The sequence below is a fragment of the Protomyctophum parallelum genome, assembly GCF_964188405.1.
Source record: "Protomyctophum parallelum genome assembly, chromosome: 3".
Lineage (NCBI taxonomy): Eukaryota > Metazoa > Chordata > Actinopteri > Myctophiformes > Myctophidae > Protomyctophum > Protomyctophum parallelum.
The window spans coordinates 12580293-12595104 of NC_139698.1; the positions used below are offsets into that span (position 1 = coordinate 12580293).

Here is a 14812-nt window from a genome sequence, read left to right on the forward strand (position 1 = left end):
GTCCCAGTGCCATGCTGTTAGTCAGACCACTACTAACAATATCCCAAACCCTAATCTAACCCTAACCTCAAAGGAAGCCATGGGTGATTTGATTGAAAATACTGAGGAAGATTTGTGGAAAATGTGGAAATATTTGGAGCATGCGTGTGCGAGAAGACCCCGGTCTAACGCCCCTCCAGTCCGAACTCCATAGTGGCTGTTGTCAATATGGTCATTAATATGACACGCCACTGCTCTCACTGTCCTCTGGAGTCAACATTGTCATTGGTTTAGTCAGATAAAGTTAGACAGATAAAGTTGTGAATGGGAGTTAGGACTGGAGCATGTTCAGCTCAAGCAGGCTGGATGTGCGAGTACTAGTCAAACTTGGGCTTTCAGTGTTTCCTGAGTTAGAAAAACCAGAGCACCACCAGATGCTTAAAGTCCCAGTTTTCAGAAGGTGGCACACCCACTTCATGTTCCAGATAATTTTCCCATTGCTTCACTGATTGCACCTCAGCAGTAGATTTTGAACCGTAGACCACATATGAAGGTGTCATGTTTTTTTCCAGTTCAACTTCAACCCAATCAAATCTCATCAGAGCCCTCTAATCAGCAATCAGCTGGCTGAAGCTGTAAAAATCAATTTCCTCCCCATACATTTGTGCGCTCATCAGTGAAATAGTTTCCACTGTGATAGGATTCGAGGTTGTCCTGCATGATTGATGCTGCAGGCAAGTGAATAACCAAGATGATGACACTTCGATTTGAAAGTTTGTGGAGCAGTACTTATCCACTTCACTTCAAAGTGAATCAAATCTCATCAGAGCCCTCTAATCAGCAATCAGCTAGCTGTAGCTGTAAAATCAATTTCCGCACTCTCAGATTCGTTTCTGGTGGGGGTTGGCCTCCACCAGGGCTGCGCATTGTCACCTATCCTGTTTGTGATTTTCATGGACAGGATTTCGAGGCGAAGTCGTGGCGGAGAGGGTATTCGACTTGGTGAGCTAAGGGTTGCATCACTGCTTTTTGCAGACGATGTGGTCCTGATGGTACCATCGGTCCAAGACCTACAACTCTCACTGGACCGGTTCTCACTGAGGCCATGGTTCTCAGCAGGGAACTGGTGGATTGTGCAGTCCAGGTAGGGAATTACCTTCACCTGGGGTTTAAGTATCTAAGGGGTCTTGTTCACGAGTGAGTGGAGGACGGAGAAGGAGATCAGCCGGAGAATCGGAGAGGCAGGGGCGGTATTGCAGTCGCGGTACCGCCACTGCAATACAGAGCAATCTTCGTTACAGAGCAATCTTCGTTCCTTTTTTTTTTTTGCAACCCATTTTTACACCCAGTGTCAATTATCTAATGTAATCCTGGGCGCTACACTTCCTCTGCCAACCTGGGGGGGCAGCGGACTGACCTCATGCTTCCTTCTTGCATGAGGAGTCCAAGCTGCTTCTTTTCACCTGACAGGGGGGAGTTTCCCCAGCCGGACGTAGCGCATGGAAGGAACACGTTATTTCCGACCAGTTCCATTCCGCTCCATCAGGCGCCAGGAAGTGGTAGTTTAGAGACCAGGATTACTGCATGTTTTTTGTGAGGTTACCTACCCTAGGGGACACGGGGAGAACATGCAAACTCCACACAGAAAGGCCCTTTCGCCAACTCCACCTCGGGCCCTTTCGCAATCTTCGTTCCTACTCTCACCGATGGTCATGAAGTGTGGGTCATGACCGAAAGAATAAGGTCGCGAATACAAGCCGCCAAAATTAGTTTTCTCCAACGGGTGGCTGGCATCTCCCTTAGAGATAGGGTGAGAAGTTCAGTCACACGGGAGAGACTCGGAGTAGAGCCACTGCTCCTTCGCCTGGAAAGGAGCCAGTTTAGGTGGTTCGGGCATCTGGGTTTCTGGTGGTTCGGGCGTCTCCCTAGGGAGGTCCTCGATGCACGTCCTACTGGGAGGAGACCCCGGGGCAGACCAAGGCGCAGATGGAGGGATTACATCGACAAACTGGCCTTGGAACGTCTCGGGATCCCCCAGGAGGAAGTCACTAATGTTGCTCTCTGGTGGAGCTGTTGCCCCCGCGACCCGACTACGGATAAGCATAAGCAAATATGCATCCATTTAGCATATTAACAACCCGGGCTACTATTTGGAAAAATACGGTATTCGGTTAATCTTTACTCCTTTATTAATGATGTATTATTTCCCCCACCCGCTATTAATCAGAATGACACAACCCTGGAAATAACAGAAGTGTTCCCATAAACAGAAAATAGCAAGATAAGAGGAGAGGAGAGAGAGGCAGACAGCTACGGTGAAAAAGAACAGATAGCCTCTTAAATCCAGAGTTGGAAGTGAGTGGAGATTGGTGGCTGTAATGTGATGTCAGCCACTCCTTGGCTGTACTCCAGCAACAATGAGAGAAATTAATTTCACGCCCGGCCTACAGTTTTGGACAGCCATGCACCATTCTCAGCACAAGCAGAGGTATTAGAGCCAGTCAGGCTTCGGTGGATTCTTTTAAGCCGAGCAAATCAATCTGAAGAGTTTGTACAGAGGTTAACCGCACAGCACTGCATCCTGATTCACTTCTGATCCACAGGAGCATGAAAAATGACAGACCTCCGAAAGGGGTCATAGACCATCGTTTCAGAACATTTCAGCTCCACCATATAGATTTAAACCCTCCTCCTCGCCTTACAACTGCTTATGTTTTTATGTGTGTCGTGTTAGGGTACTTTCAGACGGGCATAAATTAATTGAGCTTTTGCTGGAGGCCAGTATAGTGCATATACATAGCCTACTTCATGTATACTTACAATGTTTCAGACTACACACAATTGCTGATTGCTTAATTGCTGGCCATCAGTAAATGGTTGAAGGACTCTACTTAATTCTTTCTTTCCCATGTCCATATATATATACAGACCCAACGCTAGGGGACGTCATATCCCAGGTCTGTATATATACGGACCCCAATGTATACAATATACAACACCCCACCGCTCCAGCTTTGGGATTGAAAATATAATCACTGTGTAAAGCAGTTGAAAGGAGGATTTTCAACCGTCCATAAATCGGACTCCAGGAGAGCTAACCTTGGTGGATCTTCTGCCATCCAAATTTCGGATTTAATTTGTGCCTTTGTACCGCTTCTGACGAAAGGTAAACAGTGTGTGCTTGTTCCAATGATACTCGAGTGTGTGTAGCGAGTGTGTGTGTGTGTGGGGGGGGGGGGGGGGGGGGCAGGCAAACTCTGACTTTTAAAGTGAACGCGTATGATGGCACCTGGAACTGGGATTTATGCTAACAGCTAGCCGCAATAAATGAGTTAAATGAGAAACTACAATTTTGAGCTATGTTTTAGTTTACTGGAGTATTTCCAATGTTCAGTACTTTTACTTCTACTCCACTACATCTCAAAGGCAAATATTGTACCCTTACTCCATTACAATGATTTGAAAACGTTTGTTACTAGTTATTTTGTAGATTTTGAATATTACAGCCCTATATAAATGTCAACTATGTGTCGCATTGCAACGCTTGTTGAAAACCTGTGAAACGAGACATTCTGCACAAGTACTTTCACAGTACTGTCTACGTTTGGTACTTAGTACACTTTGATGCCAATACCTTTGTACTTTTACTCAAGAACATTTCTGACTTTTACTTGTAACAGAGTATTTCTATCTTGATTGATACTTATACTTAAGTAAAAAGAAATTAGTACTTTTTCCACCACTGCCGATACCCCAGGGTGAGTGCCGTCAGAAATAACACAGAGTAGACTCTCCTATCCTTCAGTAGTCTCGTGTTGCCAGACTGTTGCCTCTCGCAATTTTCAAATGCTTCCGTCATACAGTCTGGAGCAACGGAAGCTATATCATGAGTAAGCGATAAAGCGGAAGTGGAGACTCCTGCCCACTTCCGTTTCGTCTTTAGCTTTTACAGTCAAATTCATCCTAATATAAATAGAAATCACCTAAGTATATATTATCTTGTCGTTTAGCAGAAGAGGAAAGAATAATAATTTAATGTAAAGATATTTCTAAACGTATTTTCGTTAACGGAAATGGCAGCTTCCTTACTCAGATTTCGGGAGGTGTAGTTCCAGACTTTATATAGCATTCGAAGATTGTGGATTAGTTGTTTGGCTACGTGAGAATAATCCTTCAGTGATCATTACCTGACATGGAAGCAGGCAGGATGGCCTGTCCAACCAGGCCTTGCTGCAGCAGATTCTGGTCAAACTGTCCACTGAGTACTTGGTTGGCTGGGAGGTAAATGTTGGCGTCTGAACTGGACGTCTGCAGCAGGCTCACTGTGTGGAGAGCCTCTGGGCTAGCCTGCTGCTGCTGCACCTGGCCCAGCTGGGCTTGAGTCGTCTGCCCCTGCTCTGGGTCTTGACCCTGGCTTGCCCGGCCCGCCGAGGCAGCCGTACGCTTGGACTTGCGGTCCTCTCTGTTGGCCCGGTAGTGGCACTGGATGTGGGTCTTGCGGTGGCCAGAAGTGCGGAAGCGCAGCTCACACAAGGGGCATTTGAAGGGCTTGGACCCGGTGTGGAGCCGCATGTGGACCTTCAGGCTGCCTTTTGTGGAGAAGGAGGTATTGCACATGTGGCAGTTGAACAGCTTCTGACCTGAAAGGACAACTAGAATGAGTTGCTGGGCAAATAAATATCATTTTCACGAGGAACAATGCTTTCAGCTCTAGAAAGAATAATTAATAATGTACCAAAAATAATAATAATAAAGATTTATGATTTATTTTACTTATTTAGTGTGCAGGATAAGTCTTTTGTTCCATTCAAACCAATGCATTAATCTAATAGACTGCATTAAGGGCTTTAAGGCTCAGAAAGAAATAATTAAACCATGTCCCAAAATCACTTAAGTAGCTTATATGCCTTGACTGGGCCTGTCATTTATCCAGTGGTTTGCCACTTTAGTATGGTTCCAATTAGCTCTGGTCCATAGCTCTAATGCGTTGCATTTAGAGCTATGTTACTCTCAACTCCCGCCGCTCGCATGAATGCAGACCAGCATCTCGTCTTTAGCGTAAATAAAAAAAACGTTTTCGCTACTCAACAAAACAAAGGCGGGTTGTGTCATTAGAAAGCCTACTTTCCTTAGTGAACGCACTCTGAGCCCCCCACCACACGTATAAACGGTACTTTTTGGCCAAAAGGGGATATTATTTCCACCGGGAAAAAAAATACTTTTAGTTACTCTGCTGCGCCCTCTACTGATATTGCCCAGAGAATTGCCTAATAGAGAATTTTTTACTCCGGCCTTTCTGGTCAAAAAGTACCGTTTATACGTGTGGTGGGGGGCTCAGAGTGCGTCCACTAAGGAAAGTAGGCTTTCTAATGACACAACTCGCCTTTGTTTTGGTGAGTAGCGAAAACGTTATTTTTATTTACGCTAAAGACGAGATGCTGGTCTGCATTCATGCGAGCGGCGGAAGTTGAGAGTAACATAGCTCTAAATGCAACGCATTAGAGCTATGGACCAGAGCTAGGTTCTAATGCAAATATAGAGTTGAGATTCATAAGACGCAAACCTTTCTAAAGACTTTAAATGTAAGTAACTTCTGTTTATCTATCTTGCCTATTCAAAGCAGCAAAGCAGAGTTAGGCAGTGCAATTACGTAGTTGGACAACGTGTCTGAGTTATGTAACATCGCTCGCTGAAGAGCAACCCATAATCTTATGAACAAAAGGTGAAACTAGAACGTTACTGTAGACATGTGGCATACATGTGGGGGAGGTTATTTGAACATTTTCCCATGTTTCATGTCAATGATTATATCCGCTGCTGTGTGACTACTACTCACAGATCTATTGATATAACAATTGTACAAATTGCGCATACTTGGAACTAGAGAAAAGTATTCTGAGCCATTCTGACCTGTGTGTGTTTTTACATGGCAGTCCAGTGTAGACTTGACCGTGAAACTCTTTCCACACTCCTCACACTTGTAAGGCCTTTCTCCAGTGTGGATACGGATGTGCCTTGTTTATAGAGAAGCAGAGTTGATAGGAAAAAGAGAGGGGTACAAATAAGGAACAGAGAAAATATAGGATGTAGCAAGGACAGGGAAGAGTGGGATTAAGAATAGAGTTCCTTAGTCGTCACCGTTGGTGTAGGACTGTCACAATTATTACATAATCGCAATTATTTGACATAATCGCAATTATTTTGTCATAATCATCATAATTGTTGACAAAACAAGAGTTGTATAAAATAATGAATATGTCAGTAATTTCTTTGTATATTTCAGTAATTTGTCATTGTCAGCACTGTGCATTTTTGGTGCATTTATGGTGTTCCAAAGGGCCGCTGTTCCGATGGCCCATTGTCCCGACGGCTCACTGTGCCGACGGGTCGCTGTTCCGACCACCCCTGGTGCCGAGGCGCTGCACCCACACAGTTTGGGATCACTGTCCGTGAAACTCTTCGGCAACATTCAATTTTGAGTAGTCCTATCAATCAGTAAAATAATTCTGATTGAGAGTCCAAAACAAAGTGGCTATAGCTCCAGCAAACGTATGGACCTTTCAGTTGATACTGTGACTCGTGTTAGCGCTCTCTCGCTCTCTCTCTCTCAGTCGGTGATAGATACAGTAAAGTGCATTTAACAGAGAGGGTTTGCTCTCTCCACCGCGCAAAGAGTTGAGATTCTTTCTAGAGTAAGAGGAACTTTAAGCCGGTGTCACTCAACAGGGAGACATAATGTACTTTACTGTATGTCTGTGTTTCTTTAGGGGGTGGAAACCGAGGCCACTCCTCTGCCTATTTAAGCCAGTCAAATTGAATGTAAGTTGTGTCAGTCTCCCGTTGGGGAGTGTATGATGCCATTGCTGCTGCTGTACTAGTCTCTGACAATAAAATGGAACTGCGAAACAGCTCTCCTATCTGCCTGCTTGCTTCTGCCCCAGAACATTTTCCTCTTCTAGTCTAGAAAGAATCTCAGCTCTTTGTGCACAGGAGAGAGAACACTCTCCTGTTTTAAATATACTTCATAATGGTGCATCGAATCCCAGCCATGGTGGCGTGTTTTTTGCCTCGGATGGAAGGAACCAGCTGACTGGTGGTTCTGGAAGGAACTGTGGTTCCTTCATATTTTTTTCATGAGGCATGTTTTTGCATGCCTCAAAGTGAGGGAATGATGAATATTTGTGCTATTTTACATCCATGGGACAGCCAATTTAAGTGTAAGCCGGCCTGTCTCTCCAAGAGAATGATTTCAGCTGTAGGACATGCTCAAACAACCCCTAAGAGTGTTAGCAGGCTAGGCATCATAAATAGCATAATGGTGTCACCAGAGACAAGGCTCAAGGCGGAGTCTATGACGTAGTTCACCCGGGGGCCATCTTGCTTAGGGGCTACAATACAGTATGTTCTATGGCAGCTCAAACAAAATAGTCATAACTCCCTCAAATCTTGACGGATTTACAAACAGGTTGCTTTATTACAATTACAAACGTTATCAACGTTAATGTTGTTTTTTATATGAACGTCATATAAAAGCATATATGATGTCCGCAAGTATGCGGACATATGCGCACACATCATCACAGAGTTGTGACTCTGAGCTGCACGCATGAGAGTGTGATTACTTTAATTTGCTCTCAGGAGTCCGGACAGATTGGTGTCTTTTCCGCTACATATTAAGGCCTGTTTAGGGTGTGTTTTAGCTGGGTTTTCACCTAGAAGACTATGGACTATCTGAGACACTGTTGAACGAAGTAAAGTGTCAGAGACTGACGTTCACACATGTTCAGGGACAACACTGCGGGTCAAGACATGTGCATGCGTTAATTGTGTTAAAATAGCCTATTTTAATGCAATTAACACAATTAATTGACGGTGTTAACGCGATAATTTTGACAGCCTTAGTATTTTCCAGTATAGTATGTTCTTATCAAGCCATGGATAGGCTTATTGCTGAAGTTGTTGTTGTCACCCATACTTTGAACCCAGACTATTCTCAGTTACAGTACCCACTAATTAAATTATTTAAAAAAACGCTCTAAAACCGGAAAATTATCTTCGCCTGCTGTCTGCCACTTCTCAATTCTTCTCCTTTTCCAGTTAGTCTAGAAAGTATCTCAGCTCTTTGTGTGCATGGAAAGGAGAAAGAACTCTCTCCTTTTAAATGTACTTCAACAGTACAGAGTGTAGAGTGTACAGAGTGTACAGAGTGTAGAGCCCGACAGATGCCAGTGTTTTGGGTAAACTAACACCAAGAGTCCTGATGACCGTGGTAAGATAAAGGTTGGGATGACCTTTCCTAGACCACCGGTGTTCATTTCTGGGGTCCTGTCATGTTTTCACAATTTGTGGTCTCTCTTTACACAACTATGAACTGGCTGCCAATTCCAAAACCAACTTTGCAAACAAGCCAGAAGATGACTATCTACACACGTCTTCTACACCATGACAGTTTTCTGAAAAAGCTATGTTTCTATGTCAGTCGATTTTTCAAAAATAGCAGACCTACAAGCTCGTAGCGCGCCACTCGGTGGCACGCTATGAGCTTGTAGATCTGCTATTTTTCAATAGCTAAAGCACAACATAATGCTAACACCAAAAGGGGTTCCTGCCCAAAATGGGTTAAAGATATGTATGGTGAGAAGAAGTTGAATGAACTGTGAATGAAAGTTGAATGAACATTAGAGTGTCATAATTAAAGGCCACAGAAATGAGCTTCCAAGCAACTGCACTGTTATATTCTTTTCCTTAAATTGGACCAGATGAACCAAGGCATTGTCTGATTGACTGATTGTCAAGCTAATTGTAATGCAAATTCTGGCATTCATCCATTGGATGTAACTGCCCCAGAGAAATCATTTATTCTCAGATCTTAAAGTGTGTGTGTTAATTTTAGACAGAATTACAAACTGAGAAATGCTCGGCAGTATTTGCATAGATGTTGCATTAATATGATAAAACAAGGACCACGTTTTGTTCCACGAAAGAAGCAGTGAGAGAGCCTTGTCTTCCTTCAAAATGTGCATGGATGCTATAGTGTCCAGCAGACAGTCAGACATCACATCAGTATTCCCTGGATGCCTTGTGGTCCTCTAGAAAGAGTCCTTCAAATTGGACTGTTTAAATCCATCAAAGGTTTCTCTCATCTGAGCTCTTGCATTTGGAATGATTCATTCTTATGGTAAATTGGTGACAGGGGTACATTTGAGTGTCTAGCAAAACAAATGAGTCTACACCATCAGAATGCATCAGAATGCAACCGATCTAATTTGAATTGACATCAGAAAATTCAATCACCCGTTAAAGGATGTTGTGACTGTTACATCTAAAGATTCAGCTCAACCAAAATTGAGACGTGAGAAAAATCAATGATGCATTGCCTCGAAGCATCATCAAATGTTATCTGTAGTAATTCTGTATACTGCATGCTGTGCAAGGTCAAACTTTTCAGTTTACTTTCCACGAATACTTTGCAAAGCCAGGAAACATTTGCACCTTAGAGATTATTCCAAAGATAATAAAAAGAGCATAGAGCAGTGCAAATTTGTCAGTGTCTGTTTCCCCGGGGTGAAGCCCCATCTCACTAGCTATAGCCAGAAAGTTGGTGTGCTGCTGTGCCAACTGCCAATCCTTAAAACACTTCTACACAAACTGTTCTGAGAGGTGCACGGAGCTTCTCCACAGGGTACAGCAAGCGAGACAGAGAAAGCGAGAGAGCGGGGGAGAGACGAGGGATTTCCTGTAGACAGAAAGGCCAAATGCAAGATTCTCTACTGCCCGTTAATCAGAGCCCGGGGCCAGTGCTGAAGGGCACGTCAGGATATTAAAGTCTGACAGCAAGCTGAAAACTGCTGTGGGAAGAAAGTCACAAGAGAGCTGCATGAATTGTGACAGGACAACAACAATAAAAACTTAAAGGACCCAGTCAAAAACGAGATTCTAGTACATCTCAAGGGGTTATTCCAAATAAAGAATTTCAATCATGATAAAATATAGTCTAAGTGCACTGCTGAGGCAGCAGGGTCAACCTAAAAACTGACAAGAACAAGAGTCTAAAAGCTTGGATAACAGCCACTAGCATCTGTGCGGCTCCTGAGACCCAACTGGAAATTGGCTAAAGGTGACACTAGAAAATTGAGTTCAGGGAACAATGTGCTCAGCAGGTTTCTTGGTAATTCTATAGATTTTGATATGGGAGGCCTATAGATTTTGCACTGACACTGCTAAAAGCATCACCAAAATCAGTGGAAGACAGACAAAATCTTTTGGGATATTTGGAAGTCAAATGTGACCCCACACTACAAACAGCGTATTATTAAATTATTTTCATTTAAAATTAAAGTAGCTATAAAGAGCTATAAATAATTACTGGTTTAGATTGACCCTATAGTTTGAGAACTACACCTCATAGAATGAATGTAAATTGTAAAAAAAAAAAAATCTTTTTACAAACAAAGAATTCCACATTGAAAGGGATCAATTCATTGAATGTATTCTGGCTTGGATTAATGGAGCTAATGTGGTATTACATATTTATTGGTACCGCAAAGAAAGCTCATTTCTTCAAGGTTTTAAAGAAAATATACAGCAACTTGTTCTTTTGAGGGGCAGATTTTCGGCTTACATATTATAAAATTCCCATTGACAATGAATGGAGAATGTACGTCATGATGATGTACGATGATAAGAGCTCCTTTCACTTCGCACAGGTTTAATATTTTTGAGGGCCCACTTACAATTGCCTCACAGCCTGAACTAGATCAGTAGAGGTCATGAAAATGCCATGGCAATCCAGCCGGTGGTTTTCCTCAGAGTTCCGCCATTAGCAACGGAGCTAAAGACATAATTAACATGTATTTACCTTACAAGGTCACTTGGCTTTTTGAAGCTCTTTGGGCAGAAATTGCAGCAGTTGGCAAACTTGGGCTCCGTCTCCATCTCAACAGCTTTGTCTTTGATCTCGCTGATCCGATCCCTCTCAGCCGCAGACTGGGATAGCACGCGCTCGGACACCGAGGCCTCCTTGCCGGGGTCCTTGGCCAGCATGGCCGCCTGTTCCTCTGTAAAAGTTATAATCTCCAAACTTCTTCTCTTCGGTGCCCTCTGTTCCCCATCGTCGTCCTCCTCCACGCCATCATCACCATCATCTTCGCCATCACAACCTACGACTGACGGGAACACGTGTAAATTATGATTGTAAATTAAATTAAACACATTCACCGCCAGGGGTCTGTCAAAAGGATTTCCATGGATGCCATGGATTTCAAGCAGATACCGTACTTTTAGAAATGTATAGAATTTTCTCAACTGAGTTGATAACTATGTTCTGTTATGTAGATATCAACACTTGAATACATTGTGTTTTCACAAAAAACATGGTCCAGAAAACACTATTCAGAGTTAAATGCATGAAGTTATAGCTAGTTATAACCAATCTGTCCAGTTTGCTGTACATACTCTTGTTCTTCATTTTTGTAACTGTGTAAAAGGGTGAATAAAGAAAACCACTTCTCTGCAACAAGGACTCTCCTTTCCAGTATTCTTTGGCTATTTTTCACCATTGCCTTGTCGGCAAACATTAACCTCACTCAGGACAGAGTGTGACACTTGCATAATACCGTATTGCTGTCTGCCCTTCAGATGAAAAGGGCAACATCAAGACAACCACAGTGTGGTAAAATTAACCCATTTAGAACTGAGGCCGATTCTGCAGTTTCAAACCGTTTCAAGTGACAAGCTACTATGAGCTTGTATATCTGCTATTTTTGAATAGCCATTAGCCAACCAGTGTGTGTGTGTGTGTGTGTGTGTGTGTGTGTGTGTGAGTGTGTGTGTGTGTGTGTGTGAGAGAGAGAGAGAGAGAGAGAGAGAGAGATAGATAAAATCTAAAATGATACGGATGCTTTCCCGGTATTTATGGGTTCAAGTTCTAGAGTAGTGTTGTTTGTGTGGCGTATTGTACCTCTCTCCATCACGGCATGCCCCTTGCTCATGTGTTTTCGACACAGCAGGCTGGTCCGGAAGCTCTCATCACACACCGGGCATTTGAAGGACTCGACGTGGATGGTCAGGTGTCGGTTGAGACTGCGGTTGGTGGTGAACGTGGCGTCGCAAACATTACACCTGTAGGGCTTCACTCCTAGTGGTGGTGAAGGTCAGGATGGGGAAGGAGACATTATTAAAGCAAGGATTTGTTCCCTTAAAAACAGCGACACAAGCATCGGTCGAGACCCATTTGTGGGTCACGGACACCTTTTTATGGGTCCCTTCATGTTTTGTTTGCTATATTTAGTTTTTACATTTGCACAAACTATTCCCCCCCCCAAAAAAATCAAACAATGATTCAATGATTCATTTTCCAGTAATTTCATGAATAAATCAAAGAAAATTTTAAGAAATTGGAAAAAATTGGAAAACAAATCTTTAGATTAGAAAACAAATGTTTAAATCTTTATGTCTAGAGTCTCTTAGCCTCGGTACCCAGGCTTTCATTTTCATTGGCGCAAAAATTGAAAGCCTGGGGGAACGCATTGGCCGCCGCTCTGGTCTAGAAGTGGGAGTGATCCTTCTGGGTGGGCGTCGCTCCAAATTATGTGACGTAGCGCTGCACTAGGGGGGGAGAGGAGGGGCCAGGGCTAACGGACAGATTGGTGAGATCCAATCAGGGCGTGCGCAAATCTCAGCCGCGACCCGCCCCTCTAGACCAGAAAGCTAATACGTTAGCTCAGGCTAAGAGTCTCGTAACAATGTGCCAGAAGCTATATGTTCATCATCTTGTCTGAAGTACACATCATCAAGAGGACGGATGGCTATAGTGAAGATCGAAAACCTATGACAAGGCCACCGATGCAGCTCATTTACATGATCTCACCTGTATGAGTGTTGAGGTGGGACTTAAGCACCCCAGCTGAGACAAAGGCCCTGAAACAGAGAGTACACCTGTAGGGTCTTTCTCCAGTGTGGGATCGCATGTGCTGCTTCAGGTGGCTGGACTTCCTGAAGCCCTTAACGCACCAGGTGCACCTGAAGAGGAAACAGCCATCAGAGGAGCTAAAAGCAGCAGAGGTTGACACTAAGGTCTCAGAGGCACTTTGGCCTGTCAGGCAAGTGCAGGTCATGTTTGCCCACTTTCCCGATGACAGGTAAAATTTGAATTAGCGTTCAATTGATCACTTAACTCTGGGTCTGTGTGACCTCATTTTTTTTATGCCAAATACCTACCGGTACATAGCTATGAATAAGTCTAAGGATTCACACTTTTAAGTACAGCAACAGTGAAAACAGAGTCTTATAGGACCTTATAGTGCTCTTATTTTACAGAGACCAGAAGACAGCGCTCTGGCCACGTTCAGGTGTTTAGACAGATGTCTTGTGTTGCGTCCCCTCAAACGAGCACTTTCCCGGTCGGGCAACCTGATAGCAAAGTCCTCCTGCCCAAAAGATTTATTTAGCCAGGCGCAGGTGGGCATCCCTGCCTGCTGTTCATCTCAGGTAGCTTAATTTGAGAAGCAAGTCAAACACAAATATCACCAAATTTTGTATTTATTCATTCATTAATTTATTCTTTTCATGAGTCTTTCATTTCTGATGAATCTTTTCCCTTTTGTTTCTCTGAAATTGAATCGTCTCTGACCAGAATTGAGAAAAGCAGCTGGATGAATCCTAGATAACATTATAGTTTGAGAAGCTGCCCCGCCCAACATAATGTGCATTCAAGTTTGAAAACCAAAACAGAGTACGGTGCACACACACACGCGCGCACACGCACACACACACACACACACAAACACACACACACACACACACATGATGAATGATGAATCTTTTCCCTTTTGTTTCTCTGAAATTGAATCGTCTCTGACCAGAATTGAGAAAAGCAGCGGGATGAATCCTAGATAACATTATAGTTTGAGAAGCTGCCCCGCCCAACATAATGTGCATTCAAGTTTGAAAACCAAAACAGAGTACGGTGCACGCACACACACACACACGCACACACACACACACACACACACACACACACACACACGATGAATGATGAATCTTTTCCCTTTTGTTTCTCTGAAATTGAATCGTCTCTGACCAGAATTGAGAAAAGCAGCGGGATGAATCCTAGATAACATTATAGTTTGAGAAGCTGCCCCGCCCAACATAATGTGCATTCAAGTTTGAAAACCAAAACAAGGTACGGTGCACGCACACACACACGCACACACACACACACACACACACACACACACACACACACACACACACACCTGTATGCTCTCTTGGTGTTGTCTTCAGTGTCATCCTGGAAGTCCTGCGTCTCTGTAGTGAGCTGTAACTCGCCCTGGTTGTTCTCTTGAAGGAGGCCACTCGTCTAGTTTGACAAAGACACAAAGCAAATCTGATGTGGAAATGTTCCAGTCAAATGTCTTGGTGTGTAACATATATGACACATCTCCATTTCTACTACCACTGCTAGCTCAGGAGATAGCTAAAAACAATGGCCACGCATCTAGCTCAAAAGTGGAGAGCACTAAAACAATGGCTGCTATGGAGGGAGAAGTGGTCTCTGAACCAGAACTCACCACCTCAGCACTCTGGACATGTAGAAGGTTCTGTGAATGGTAGCTGGAGGAGGACAGGGCCTGAGACTCCAAGGTGCTGGAGTCCTGGAGCTGCTGGACTGTGGAGAACTGTGGCTGAGAGTAGCCTTCGTTGATGGTGAAGCCTGTACGGAAAATCAAATAGAATTATATTACAAACTAGGGATGGTAAATGGTGCATTTATATAGTGCCTTTATCCAAGGCGCTTTACATAGATTGTGCATTACATTCACCCATTCACGCA

At 43.6% G+C, this 14812-nt stretch overlaps 1 protein-coding gene across 1 annotated transcript in view; it reads right to left on the minus strand.

The window, feature by feature from the left end:
* The window catches only part of znf236 (zinc finger protein 236), an 88208-nt gene that overhangs the window by 36271 nt on the left and 37125 nt on the right, over window positions 1-14812 (minus strand). Inside the window, exons 16-22 of the mRNA XM_083760762.1 lie at window positions 14550-14692; window positions 14235-14338; window positions 12848-12999; window positions 11939-12115; window positions 10838-11144; window positions 5890-5993; window positions 4167-4619 (exon numbers count right to left, since the gene is read on the minus strand). Coding sequence (XP_083616888.1) covers window positions 4167-4619; window positions 5890-5993; window positions 10838-11144; window positions 11939-12115; window positions 12848-12999; window positions 14235-14338; window positions 14550-14692 — 1440 coding nt within the window. The remainder of the gene's footprint in view (window positions 1-4166; window positions 4620-5889; window positions 5994-10837; window positions 11145-11938; window positions 12116-12847; window positions 13000-14234; window positions 14339-14549; window positions 14693-14812) is intronic.